This window comes from Octopus bimaculoides, chromosome 13, assembly GCF_001194135.2.
Source record: "Octopus bimaculoides isolate UCB-OBI-ISO-001 chromosome 13, ASM119413v2, whole genome shotgun sequence".
NCBI classification, from domain to species: Eukaryota; Metazoa; Mollusca; class Cephalopoda; order Octopoda; family Octopodidae; genus Octopus; species Octopus bimaculoides.
Window position 1 is genome coordinate 553,417 of NC_068993.1, and position 15,283 is coordinate 568,699.

The 15,283-nt window shown below is 29.9% G+C and overlaps 1 protein-coding gene across 4 annotated transcripts in view; it reads right to left on the reverse strand.

The window, feature by feature from the left end:
- LOC106871441 (transient receptor potential-gamma protein) overlaps positions 1–15,283 on the reverse strand; it is a 39,074-nt gene that overhangs the window by 9,420 nt on the left and 14,371 nt on the right. For 3 of the 4 annotated variants that reach the window (XM_014917908.2, XM_014917907.2, XM_014917909.2), the window contains exon 8: positions 11,574–11,769. In XM_014917908.2, coding sequence (XP_014773394.1) covers positions 11,574–11,769 — 196 coding nt within the window. Of the gene's footprint in view, positions 1–9,813; positions 10,010–11,573; positions 11,770–15,283 lie in introns of all 4 variants that reach the window. The other variant, XM_052972287.1, reaches the window with a different exon arrangement.

A 15,283-nucleotide genomic window follows, 5' to 3' on the forward strand; every position in this document is an offset into this window, starting at 1 on the left:
ATTATTATTATTATTATTATTATTATTACCATTATTATTATTATTATTATTATTATTATTATTATTATTACCATTATTATTATTATTATTATTATTACCATTATTATTATTATTATTATTATTATTATTATTATTATTATTATTATTATTAGTGGTATTTTGCTCATTGCTACATTCTGTGTTCAAACTGCAGTTGTTTCCCTCTCTTTGAAAGAAAATGATCATTTAACCTTTGAAGATGTGTGAAAACGAATTTAATGATAAATGGGTGGGGGAGATAATAAAACAAACAAATAAAAGTAGAGATGATCATGGTTTCAGATAAAAAATGGAACTTTGCATGACACATAAAACACGTAGTGATAACAGCAACCATAATGTGCATGCACGCACACACACACACACACACACACACACACACACACGCACACACATTAATTTAATAGTTAACAGAGTTTTGAGTTGAATTTCTGGTCATGTTAGTTGCATTCCTCCTTAAAGGTGAGTTTGCCGTTACTGATTTTTGATTCACTCATTAATTTATGCAGAAAAACTCCATGATATTATTTGAGCTACACTAGTTGAGCCAGTGTTATTAACTGAGCCTAATTTATCAGCTGAGCCAGTGTTATTAGTCATTGATATAAATGAATGACACAAAACATTTCACCAGACAAATGATTATTGTATATATTATTCTGTATCATCTCAGTAATTTATATTTTGACCAATACAATATTCTATTGAACTACTGAGCATTAGTTGACTTCTGTTCCATGTAGCAGCCAGCAATCTTGTAATTTATTGATAATAATCAATTATATACATCCCCCCAACTCCTTCACATTCCAAACAGTTTATTTTGATCTGCAATAAAGTGATAAACCAGATGAAAGTCTGCTAGATAACACATGCCAAGAGATCAATATTTATTGTCATCCCTAACTTTCCAACAACATATCTGACATTTATCAAGTTACACACTGTGTCTGATGGGCTGTTCTCAAATCAGATCTCTTTTATCAGTCTCATCCATTAATTCTTGTTTTATTAACAGTCTCAGAAGGTAAAATGACATCTCAGATTTCAAAAATATTTTCAGTTTCTTGTTTACCATTTATGGCAATTGGTGACCATCAATGTCCTTACTGGTTATAGGTTTCCAACAAACCAATCACTGGTTCATTGCATTTTCATAGTGAGACTAATAAGGGAGTGTTTATAACTCAGTGCAGAACATGTATTACAAAGCACTTTGAGATGCAGCAATTTCTTGGATTGTTTACTGATGTTTACATCTGTTGTTTCATTGTTTGTGTGTGTGTGTGTTGGGCTTCCACACAGTTTCTGTTGATCAAATTGTACCCATAAGGGCAATAGAAGATATTTTTCCCAAGGCACTATACAGTGGGGTCACATCTGCAACTTCCTCTGTGTGACTGGTTTCTAAAACTATAGGCGAGGGGATGAGACAGTTCAAGTTGGTGCAGCACACTTCTGATTTCATTGCTATTTCTTGTGTGCCATTGTTTGCAGCTTTGGGAATTGCCAGGGCAGAGACAAGAAAAACCATCTTTTCTTAAGTGCCATCAGCATCAAGAACTAATGATGAATGTGAAGTGGAGAGGTCTCCCCACTTTAGCACAAGACCAGCCAGAAATTATGAGTAACAATACTTTGTGTGCTTTTGTGGAGTTAAAGAGTTCAGGAAAGGAGGGGGAACAACTAACAAAAGAAATGATGAGAGAGGGAGAGCAACATAAGCAGAGTGAGCCCTAACAAATGGCAAGAAAGTGACCAGAAGTCTTTCAAAGGGAGGTACTCACCCCTATAAGGACAGGGTAGCTGAACTTAAATGTTCTTCAAAAGAGAAATACACACTTAACCTTAATAGATGACAAATTAGATAATGCAATAGATAAGGAGTTGGGCAAAGAGTAACCTGGCGTCTGTTTTGTGGATTAAACTTTTAATCTTAATAATCTATATTTCTTATTCTTCTCTATCCAGCAGCATACATATACACAAGGTGTTACTATGGTTACACAGAGATGCACATTATTATTATTATTATTATTATTATCATTATTAGTATTGGTAGTAGTATTAGCAGCAGCAGCAGTAGTAGTAGTATTTTGATTCCTTGCAATGAAAGACCTTTGATTAGTGAGCAGAAAGTCCTTGTTAGCTACTTAAAATATTTAAAAATAAACAAATGACGGTCAAAAGAAAGACTCTACTTCACTAGTAGCAGACATGGTACCACAACTGATCACTGTTGACCATTAGACTTTGTTTCTAAAGCAGTGTTATGTTAAAGCATAAAATATATGGAGCTGGCAGCAAGAAAATAATGCTGTGGCTTTATTGAACAACTTCGCTTCACAAGAGGTGCATCATTTCAATTATCTCAGAACATGCATATTTTCGTTTTAATCAATCTATGGAAAATTATCATTAGCTAAAGATAGTTATATAAATTCATTTAGTTATGTCTTCTAACGAGGTAAAAAACATTTATTTCATTAAAGCATTAAGTCATTCAAAATATAAAACATTTGCAAAGATGAGATGCAAAAGAAGAAAACACTCAGGAAAAATAACATGAAAAATGATATGAGATTCAGAAGGTGTCAATTGGAAAGAAATTGAAGAGAGATTTTAGTGAAACATAAAACGAAAATAACAAAGCCCTTATAATTCATTAGGAAATACTTACCAGAATGAACTTAGAGAAAAGACTTGGGTAGTATATCAAGAACGAGTGTGTGTGTGTAATTGCATATCATCATCATCATTTAACATATATATATATATATATATATATATATATATATATATATATGTATGTATATTATTTATTTAACGGTCACAATACATGTTATTATGTGCTACTAATTGTTTCATATGTTGAGAGAACTCAAACATATTCTTCAGGCACAAACTACATATCAGAAAGAAACTAAAGAAATTGAATAATAAAAAAAATGCGAAAAATCTGAGAAAGCAGCATATAGAAAATGCAAACATTTCATTATGATAGATGGCTTTTGCACCTGAAGAATATTTTTGAGATATTTCTTAACATATAAAACTATTAGTAGTGCTTTATAAATGTATTGTGACTTTTAGATAAATAATATTTATCTCTCACCAGACGGAGTACTTTTTTGTTGAATTTTCTATCACAGATGAATATAATATGTATATTAATATATATGTGAGTATATATATATATGTGCAACAGAAACAGTATTAGTTTAAAATAGCAAAAATAGCAATCTGTGTCTCATGCTTAAAGCAGATCCATCATGAAAAGCCTAATTAACTTCGTTATTTTTCCTGCAGTTGTATTGCTTATAGATTTGTCTGCTACTGATGTATTTTTTAACCTCTGCATGTCTACAAGATATTCTATCTCAGGACAAATACTGCCAGTTAATTAGACTTTCCATGTTTCTGCTTTAAGGATGATACACAGATTGATGTATATATGTGTGTGTGTATGTGTGTATACATACATACATATACACACACATATATATATATATGCATGTATATATATATATGTGTGTGTATGCATAAATGTATGTATGTATGCGTATATGTGTATATGTATACATATAGAGTGAGACTAGTACAATTAGTACAAGAGATCACAACAAGTAGTGAAATGCTTTGATGAAAATCTATTCAGTTCATGCAAGTATGGAAGAACATAAGGAAAACGTTAATGATGATAATGTTGTATGGCATTTGAATAATAATTAGTTTGTCCATTAAAGGCAACTGATGCTGCTACAATAAAGGAATTGACTGGAAGTTTGATAAAGACACAGACTGATGTGTATTTAATAAAAAAGGAATCAACTAGAAGTTTGGTAAACATGCAAATTCTAAATAACAAACGAGGTTAGTAATGAAAGAATTTAAAGAAATATCTCAATTATTAAGTCAGGTTTTAGAGAGGGGTGAGGTGGTGGGAACATTTACTAAAATTAAATTTGAAAGGTTGTTAATATCTGTGGAAAAATAGTTTTTTTTTATATACCAAATAATTCATTTAAATATTTCAATTCTATCATTAAGAAAAACTAACATTAAGAATATTTTGATGAAAAGCTTTTAACAAAGGAAATAATTTTTTGATATTCATTCATTTCCAAATATTGAATTCCTGTTAAGCTTTGTTAACAAACTCTAAAATAACATCAGGATTAATAGTTCCATCAAAGTTTCTAATGGTATTAACCAGATATATTCCATTATGCTTCACAAATCAAGAATTATTTGACAAAATCTTTCGTCTTTACCTTTCAGATTTAACATTATTAGCTACCAACTTCCCTTTCAAAAGACTACACATTCTCCAAGAGAAATATAAATTACTTCATCTAACTTAATACTTCTGGTACCAACTTGTCTAAGACCACCTTTGTTTTCATGCTATAAAACTCCTCATTTTAATGTGTCCACATTTAAATGAGAATATTCCATCACTGTTTTGCATAAGATTTTTTTAGAGGTATATTCTAAACAGTAATTTGTTGAAGAGAAAAAGCCAACTTGTTCTGCAATATTCCACGAAACTCGTGATTATTTTCAAAATAAATTGAAACAAATGGTAAAAATATTTTTGTTAAAACAGTGACCACAAAATGGTTTCATTATTCCTTTACAAGTTTCTGCAAGTAGTGGAATATATTTTTGCTGTGATTAAAATTTATTAATCTTGCATCATACCCAAATTCTTCTATAAAATTTCAATACTTTGGGCTTAAACAATTTCTTTTGTAATTCTTAATCTTGTCTGAGATATTCTACTATTTCAGAGAATGTATGACATATTCTAGAAGGTAAAAATGTTCCATCAATATTCCTGGAGATAAATAACTTGATACTGATTAGTTTGGTTGATTGTACGAAGATCCAGCTGGGTTAGACGGGTGGCTGAGTATAAAAGCAATAAATGTTAAGTTTTAATAAACAACTTTCAAATCACATTAATACGATTGGTATATTCTTCTCAGGCTGCTGAGAAACCAGAGAAGCATATCAATAAGACCTTGCTTGTCATCTATATACTTCCATTATAATTCTCCAGACTATTTAACTCCATTTTTAGAAATGAAAAATATTTTCATTTTTACATTGACACAATGGTTCAACTGGTCTCATTGCCAGGTATCTTTTTCCACAATTTGGACAGGGTACCCAGTTGGATTCACTCTTGGAACTATTATTATCAAAGTAATGAATCATTGGCAGGAATTCTAACCACAGCTACCAGGTGTTCTTATTGCAGTAGTTATTCCTGGATATGAATTATTTTTATATATCTAGGATGATGATGATGATGATGATGACAGATGAAATGAATTGAATCATTGTGTTGATGTAAATATCACAAAAATATTTCATCTTTAAAAATAAGGTTAGTTAGTTCACAAAATCAGCCTAATTAGCAACAATTGATCAACTGATCCCACTACAAGAATCATTTACTAAATCAGCTGATAACCTATGAACCATTAACGAAATAAAACTGAAAATAATTCTGTTATTTCTTTCTAAGACAAGTAATTTATTCTTCAGTAAATAATTATAATAATTAATATTGAGTGAAGGGAAACACTGAAAAATGGTGAAAAATTGGGATTAAAAAAAAGAAAGAAAAAAGAAACAATTAATCTGGGACTGTTTATGAAAGGGATTGTTTAATATAGACACCGATTCCTATAGGGAATGTTTCAAAAAGGAAGTAATTTGCTGCTAAATAAAAGAATCTACAAAAGACAAAGCTGAAATATTCTAATAACTCTTGGGTATTTGAAGAATTGTTTTGAGGGGAGGGGTTTACATAACAGAAGCATTCTAAGGTGTTGCCGTTGACAACAAGTGGGGGGAAGAGTGCGATACTGTTAGTGGCAGGGGTGTAAATAACGATGAATTTTTTAGCATCAATTAACACTGATTTACATAATTAAAAGTGATGTTGATAGTGTTAAAGATATTCAAATAAAATATGCTAATTACATATCAATGACATAATTTCAGACATAATTATTGTATATTTTGTTTAATCCATGAAATAAATATGTGACAAACAATGGAAGATTAGAAAGGTGAGATGAGGGGAAGGTGGAATAGAAATTCAATAAACAAAGGAAAATAAATGAAAATAAATGCAAATAACATGGACCCAGTTAACCAAGTGGATATCTTATAAATGGTGGCGTTATAATGATAATGTTGGTGAGAGATTTTGAACTAGAAATTGATAAGATGTTTTAAAGTTGCAAGTAAATTGGTTAATTTAATAATGTTTAGATAATCCAAAGGTAAACACAATGTGTAATGAATTAGTGTCAAAAGTATTCAGTATAACTAATTAATTAGTGTTAATTAGATAAAATCATTTTATTGATTTCTTATTTAATAACAGATCCACCCACATTTATGAGGATAGTTGGGGGTTGTAGTCTTTTGTATCTTCCCCCTACACATTACTGGTACTTGATTTTATCAATCTTAGAAAGTTGGACAACAAAACTGACCTTGGCCTGATTTGAATTTAGAAGGTAAGGTCTTGAATTCTCACAAAGAATTTTGTCCATGTCTTTAATGCTTCTGTCAACTGACCATAATTGTCATCAGCATGGTAAATTGTGTGAATTATGGGGGAAAAAATGTAGGAGTTGTCTTAAGTATGAGATATCTACCTCTTGTTGATGAAGTTCTCACAATTAATTAGTTTTGTAATTAGTTATGAAGAAATCATAAAAGATATCATTTCTAAACTTCTAATTAATTAAGAGAAGTTTCAGTAAATGAAACCAAAGATTAATTGCTGTTCTGAGTTTATAAATAAAATAGAAAACAAATTATATCTTTGACTCTTCTGAATGTATAATCTCCATAGTTAATGATTTAAAATTTCTTAGAATAATAAAATCATCTTTTTAATTAGCTATTTCTTTGGTTTCCCTTTACCATAATACATAACAATAAATTAACAATAATTAATATAGAAATTTTATGTTGTTAGTTCAAATTAGAATGAATTGTAACGATAATAATAAAAATAATGATGTAATAAAAACGATAAGAGTGTGGCCACATTAGAATAAAATTCAACATCATGCTTATTACATTGGTAAAAAAAAGAAGCAAACAGCAAGAATTTTCACAACAAGATATCACAAACAATGAAGGCAGAAAGATAACCAAGATTATTGCAGCTTGAAAAATTTCACTTCAAATTATCCCATATATATATATATATATATATATATAACATATACATACACATACACATATATACATACTTACACACACACGCACATGTGTGTGTATATATATGTATGTCATGTATGTGCCCCAGTAGGCAGGGCCACAGCCTTTGGGCTGAAATGTATTAAAGAATAAAAGTATATATATATATATATATATATATATATATATATATATATATATATATACATACACATATATACACACATATACATATATATATTACGTATATACATACACACATACACAATACAAACATATAAGTATGTATATAATGCATATATGAATCTATGTATGTGTACACACACAGTACACATTATATATATGTATATATATGTATGTATATATATATGCATGTAAGTATATATATGTACATATATATATACATACATATATATGTGTATGTGTATATACACACACACACACACACACACATATATGTATGTATGTATGTATATATACACATACATATATATATTTGATGTACATCTCGATTGAGTATTCATTGGAGAGATTAAAGTATGTTAGATAGAAAATGAATCGAAAGCTGAACAAGAAAAGCATTCGCCACAAACCAACCTTTTACAGCTTACCACTACATTGCTCTCTGGCCAGACAAACTTATTGGTGCAAACACAAATATAAGGAGGAGGGTTTGAAAGGTGCATCAATTTTTACATCAACTAGAAATTTACAAACTTTCTAAGATGTAAGACTTGCAAAATTTTAAACTAGTTTTTGATTTACTTGAAGTTGTTTTCAAACTTAGTTCTATACTCAATTATTAAAATAATTCTTTATTATATTTAAATACATAGCATATTCTATTAAAGATTTAACAATGAAATGGTTTAATATCTATTTATGGTTGTTTTTCTTCTTAATATTTAAACCTTAAATAGTTGCAGACTCTTCTCTGCATTTCTCTTGTTTCTGGATATTTAAACATTTTTTCAGGTAATTCTACATAAATATATTCTCGTGGAGATAATTATAATTTTATACATTTCAATCTGATGTTAAATTGTTATAAAATCTGTTGACTCTTTTCAGAAAATCTGTCAGTCTGCCTGTCTGTATATGTGCACGTATGCACATGTAATTATGCATGTGTATATATATGTGCATATGTATGCATGTAATTAACTTTAAATGAAAAAAATTATTAAATTATATTTTGAGAATACTTTACATATTTGTAAGTGAATTTGAAGATTCCAGGGTGTTCTTCTCTCAACAGAACCCCAAAACTTCAACATAATCGAACAAAGTGTAAATGAGCAGAAAATGGATGAATCAAAGACATTCTATGGAACCGATCCAGTCATTGTTGTTCTCAGACTCACATACATAATAAAATTGTGAGAAAAGAGTGTGTGGATCTGAAGTTCTTTGAGATCCAGATGGATAATGCAATGGAGAATGCATTTCTAAGGAAAGAGAATTGTAAATGATTTATGAAGAGACACTAAAGTAAGGGATTGTGTAGGGATTAGGGTTGAACTAAAAAATTTTTTAACAAAGGAGGTGCTGCTTAAGACATTAAGAGGAGGTAGAGATTGTGCTTCAATTATATTTCCATTTAAATGTCCCTCAGACTTTTAAAACCTGTATATAATTAGATCAGGCATATAATTAGGTATATTATAGCCATTTGTCCTAGTCATTCTTCCTGAAGATATTTCCAACTTAATTCTTATAGTTGTAAAATATTTATTTAGTTTTTATTTATGTAAAACTCCAAACTTTGCTAACAAACTTAGAACATATATGTAATCAAAATTTCAAGTAATTTGGTGCTTACATATCGTTTGAAAAACTTTTTCTCAAATCTCTTTGCTCATTCATAGTCAAAGACCCAGTATTTTTCATAAGGAAATATTAACTTTAAATTCTCCAAAGAGGTTTCAAAACTTCTTTATGTTGAGGAGTTAAGGTGACAATTTTTAAATTTTTTACCATACTAGTTTCTCAATTCTTTTAGCTTCTCTAGAAAAAAAAAAGAACAATATTTTAAATAAGAAATATTAACTCTGGTATTCTTAGATTAATTGATGTTTAAAAACGTCTTTATGCAGAAGTTTTTAAGACAGAAAATTCTTCATTCTTTTAAATGTCTTAAATTTAATAAAATTTTAAAGAAAAATGTATTTTTAAAGAATTATCAGAAGCTTGCTGTGAAGTGGTAAAGAAACTAAAAATATTTTGATGATGAAACAAATAACTTTACTAGAAATGTCTTGAACTGTGACAGTTATCCACTAATTTGACAAGGATTTCTATTAAAGGCCTAACAACTAAACAATTACCATTAAGGATGACTGGAAATATAGATCTATCATTGCACTTTTACTTATATTAATACAGTTTCTCTACTGCAGAAACTACAACTGTTGACATGGTTTCTCTGTGTACCATGTGAAAATACTATTGAACTGTGTGGTTAGTTTGTCTTGCCAGAGCTTTATGTTGTCTGTAAGCTGTAACTTAGGTAGAGCAGACTTAAATTGTATTTCTTACAGATATTATTTGGTATGAGTTGCTCATCATAGCAATTAGCATGTTCAGAAGTACAATTATGGCTATCAAACTGTAACTGCCAAACATCAATTTCCCAATAAGCTCAGTGAAATGGTGAGGTTCTTTCAGATGGGCATCTTCCAGATCAATAAGACCATAAATTGCCCAATATAAACTCTGCAAGATCTCAAAAAGACTGCAAAAGAAGCAGAATATAAGTTATGATCAATAAGGAGAAAGTAAAAGACTTTCTTACAGATATCATTTGATATGATAGTGACATCATAGCAATTAGCATATTGAGCAATACTATAATTGCTATCATACTCTAGCTTCCAAACATCAGTTTGCCAATCAGCTCAGTCAGTTTGTGTGGTTCATCCAAGTGAGCGTTGTCCAATTCTATAAGGCCGTAAAAAGCCCAATTAAACTCTGCAAGATTTCAAAAAGACTGGAAAGAAAAGAAAAAGTTACAGAAATCTTCAGTATTTCTAAGATTATTCAATCTGATTTATTTCTGTGATTTCAGTGTTAAATATTTGCTCTTAGCAGTCTGAAAATTGAAAAAGGTTTTGGTCAATATAAACAAAATTATTTTATATTTAGGTTTCCATAGAATATGATGGATATTACTTGGGAAAATTTCCAGTAAATAATTAAATTCTTTGTTTTCTATGAATATTATAAGATTTTGTTGTGATACCTATTTAGACTCAAATATCACCAGAAAATAAATAATTAATTAGTTGATGCTAGTTACCAACCAGAGTGTTGTACTTAGCAACATCAGGGTGCCATATGGTACTATAGGATATCTTCAGAAAAATCTGTGATGACTTTATATAATCCACCATCACAGCTAATATTATATCCAATATTAATTTATTATCTTCATATATTAAATCTAGACAGTCATAATTATCTTATGTATTGAATATATTTAATCATAATTAAACTTCTATACTTCTGTTTTATGTTACTTTCAAACTGGTGACTATAATAGTATTTATAACATTTTTTATCAAGTGTGAATCAAAGACTTTCATTCATTCCTTGCTTTACTGAATGTATATGTTTTTTTTTTAACTTGATAGATCTGTCCTACTGAATAAACTCTAACAACAATTTTTTCTCTAACTATTTTATAATTAATTCTTTAAAAAATTAAAGTATAAATATTTCATAAAATTATGTCAGTAATTAATTAGCTATTTTTATATTCTAATTGTAATTAAAGTCAAAGAGACAAAATCAAGAAATTAAGTTTGTTGGTGCCAAATTATTTTGGTCTGAAATGGTGCAGAGGTTGTATAAAAGCAGGTGTTTTTTTAGGAATTTGCCAAATGGTCAGGTTTGGAAATCGGTATAAAATTGAAAAATGGTTAAAGTGCCTTGGTAAATCTTGAAAGAAATTGCAACAAATGACTGGATTTAGTTAGTGCTGGCATTTTGGACAGTTCTGGAAATGATGGAGTTGAAAAGGTTCAGCCTGGTAAAGAATTTTTCCTTTATTTTTTTATTTTCTGAAATATCTATACTGAAAGAGAAAAAATATACTTGATATTTTGCCTGTTTAAAAGAAATTGTTAAAGCAACAGCAGTTATAAAAGTTCACACACTTCTGAAAATTATCACAAAAAAGCCTCAGAAAAATTCATTAAAATTGTAAAATTGTAAAATTGTAATGATAAACATGAAAATGTGATGAAAGAATGATGTGTAAAGAATGAAAATGTTGTAGACAAAGGAATGAGTCTTACATAGATGAGTTGGTAGGAATTGCTCATCATAGCGATAAGTAAGTTAAGCAGAATAATAATGGCTATCATACTGTAACTGCCAAACATCAGCTTGCCAATCAGTTCGGTCAGTTTGTGCGGTTCATCCAAATGTGCGTGTTCTAGATCGACAAGGCCATAAACTGCCCAATATAAACTCTGCAAAATCTCAAAAAGACTGGAAAGAAAAGGAAACAACCAATAATAATATAAAGCCACCAATCATGTCAGAGATATGACAACGATTTGCTGGGAATGAATTCAGAACAACAAAGGTCAGATCACAATGATTGTTAAAAACAGATTTTAAATTACTTTTAATCTATTTAAACTTAATAAAATGTTTAGTATATAAATTTAGTCAGACATTATGGATATATCTTCCTATTTTTGATGAAGAATCAAAAATGTCAGTATTTAGAGACAGATATTTGTTTTTTCTGGTGTTAAAACAAAAACATTATTTATTATCAAACCTCTCAAAAGTATGCTTGCATTTTTAGCAAATGTCTCAGCAAAGTGTTGATGCTTAGCAAAAGCTATTTATATAGAAATTACTGATAAGGCATTGTCAAAACCGTGTCTGCATTTTGTAAGCTTTGTGTTGAAAAGCAATTTCATTGAGGGTGGGAATATTGCAAATGTGCAAGGAAAAAAGTTAGCCATTTTAAGATTGATTCAGACTTGTTGAAAATATTTCAGAACTTTAAATTCTAAAACATCCTTGATAAAAAAAAAAAGACTCTCTTTTGTTCTGCCAAATTCAGAAGCAGGATTTTAATTATTTTCCTGAAAGTATTTGTGGTTATTTTACTGTTTTGTTGTGTATTTAGCTGAATGCTGTCAAAAATTATAAGGTAATACAGCTATTAAGACTTGACTCTAGTTATGATAATGTTTGTGACACGATCCAGCTTTCTCAGAGATAATTACAGCTGTAACACTGCGACAAAATTGTAAAGAGATGATTATAGTCATGACACTATTTGTGACACACTTGTAACATTAATTGTTGGAATAGTTTTTTGACTCTTTTCTTTGAAAGATAAATTATTCAAAAGACTTTTATTTTTTTTTGAGATTGTCCACCAGCTATTGAGTTGATGGACACTCAGTTGCCATAATGACTCAAATATCAATTATTCTATCAAAACATCAGTAAATTCATTTTGATAAATGGATGTTTCAATTTTTTTCTTCTCTCCTGAATTAAGCTTCTCACTGTTTTGCAAACAAACAGCAAAATACATCAGACATAGCAGTGTATTGAAAGAAATTCTTTGAATTTTTGTCTAAAACCAGTGAAATGAAAGAAACTTAAATATATTTTCTTGATTATGTTAATGTGGAAAACCTTTTATAACAAAATCTTGTTTTTCCTTTATGCTAAAATTGATCTGGAAATTGATCAGTATTTTCCTTAACAGATATATTAACAATTTCTCTTATTTTTAGAATGCTGTAATAGGAATGGTCCCTTGAAAACTGGCTGTGCAAAAATGAAAAAAAAATTAAATGTGAAAAATAAGCTCTGAAATCATAAAAAATGTTAGAATGTTCATTGAAAGCAAAAATATAAAGCAAATTTTTAAAATCATGCAAGAAAACCATTGTAGATATGTGAAAAACGAGAGCCAATAAAGATAGAATTTAGCAGAAATATTTTGATAATTGTTTAAAAGGATCAGAGATCTTCCTCTTTTGATATTTTTGGTACTTTAATTCTGATTTCTTTTGTGATAAACAAATGTCAGAAAAATCTCCCCAGGATAAGGTAACAGTCCACTTTCGGCAACTTTTCTCTGAAAGTCTGCTATCTGTATGGTGGGTAAACTGAAATAATGTAGAATAGAGTATCTTATACAGAGACTTAAGAAGATACCTGCAGTTGGAGATGAACTCAGAGCTTGTGTGTTGAGAGTTCTCTGTCTTCTTATTCAGCTGAGTAAAAAATCATGTTTATTTTGTTTAGCTGGGATTTATTTATAAGTCATTCAGCAAAACAGTATCAGAATATATTGCTTTTAAGCATATACAAATGCTTACACACACACACACACACACACACACACACACAGAGTTCTATGATGTCTGAAACTCCACAATATTCCCCCCAATCTTAAATGAAGAACCTAAACTCATCTCAACTTGCCACCATCAATCAAACGTTCTAGTAACTTCCAAGTCCTGTTGACTCATGTCTTGATTATGGACATAAAAAACATATGCTATCTCCCACATGACCAGTCACATGGTCAACGTTATCACATGACCAATCAGGAATCAACATATTAATTAACATTGAAGTAGAACCATGATTGGTCATGTGATAATGTTGATCAAGTGACTGGTCTTGGGGGTGGGGTCGTGTGAGTGGTCATGTAACTAACTACTGACAGCTGTTAATGATTGAATATCATTAACAATACGATTACATGACCAGCCACCCGACCACCTTCACAACCAATTAAAATGCACTGAATATCTTTAAATATCCTAACCAACCAATGCAGTTCATTATTTCAGATTTCCTGATGATGAATGCATTTGACTTGCACAAAAAGCTTTTACTAAGCATGAAGATAGAGTCGTTTCCCAAAACACGAATATGAAGAGATACCTTGGGTATAGTGAGGGGTGATGTTGGGGTGGAATAAAATCACAATCAGGTGTTGAATCAAACAAAATGCGTGTGGCACACATGGCTTGGCTTTTTACTGCAACAAAATCGATTTCATATTCTGTTTATGGAAATATCTTTTTGGTAAAATACCTTGAAACACAACTAAAAGTGAAATGATATTACTAGAGTTTTATTCTACTTGAAGAATTCCTTCTGGATTGAAAGCTGGTTGACATAAGCTGATAATATTTTCTTTAACGAAGCATTTTCATTGATTATTGAGCTGTTATTATTTTGTTAAGCTCAAAAACGTAATATTTTAAATTATGTTTAGACGTTTGTCTGAATGGATTACATTACACAGATTTGATGAACTCAAACTTTCTGAATGTTACAGGGATAAGTTTAAAACTTGTGTAAATGCTTTCTACTGCGATAAAACCCTTTAGCATTTAAACTGGCCTTATCCGGCCCAAATATTCTATTTGGTTTATGTTCAATCTGACCAGATTCCGTCCCTCACTCCTGCCTTACAATGACATTCTAAAAATCATTGAAATCACAGAGCTTTGAGATGATGTAGGATTAATTCAAAACAATGTAAATAAGGAAGCCTTACATTTCAAAGGGTAAGAGCTGAATGCTAAAGGGGTTAATAATGTAAAAAAAAAAAAAGAGTTTAAAACATTAAAATTTCTGTAAATGCTTTCAGCTGTAATAAACCTTAATATATAGTCCTGTAATAAAACTTATTAGTCTTGTAATAATGAGATCCTGATAAAATAAACATTTTCTTTGTTATATAAGGAAAAGAGAATATGTTTCTAGTGAAATGATCGAACTAATGTCATTTATTGAACCATCAACTAAAGTATATCAAACATAAACATCACTGAAAACTAATGCCAAGGTCTCTTCTGGATGTCATCTGAGACAAAAATCTATCATTAAGCTAACTATATTTTATCATACTTGTAGACCCAATCAACTTATCTAGACATCATCGCTGTCTGTTTGACCTGAAAGTTAGACAGCTGATATGATGTCTCATCCCCCCCTCCTCCTCCTC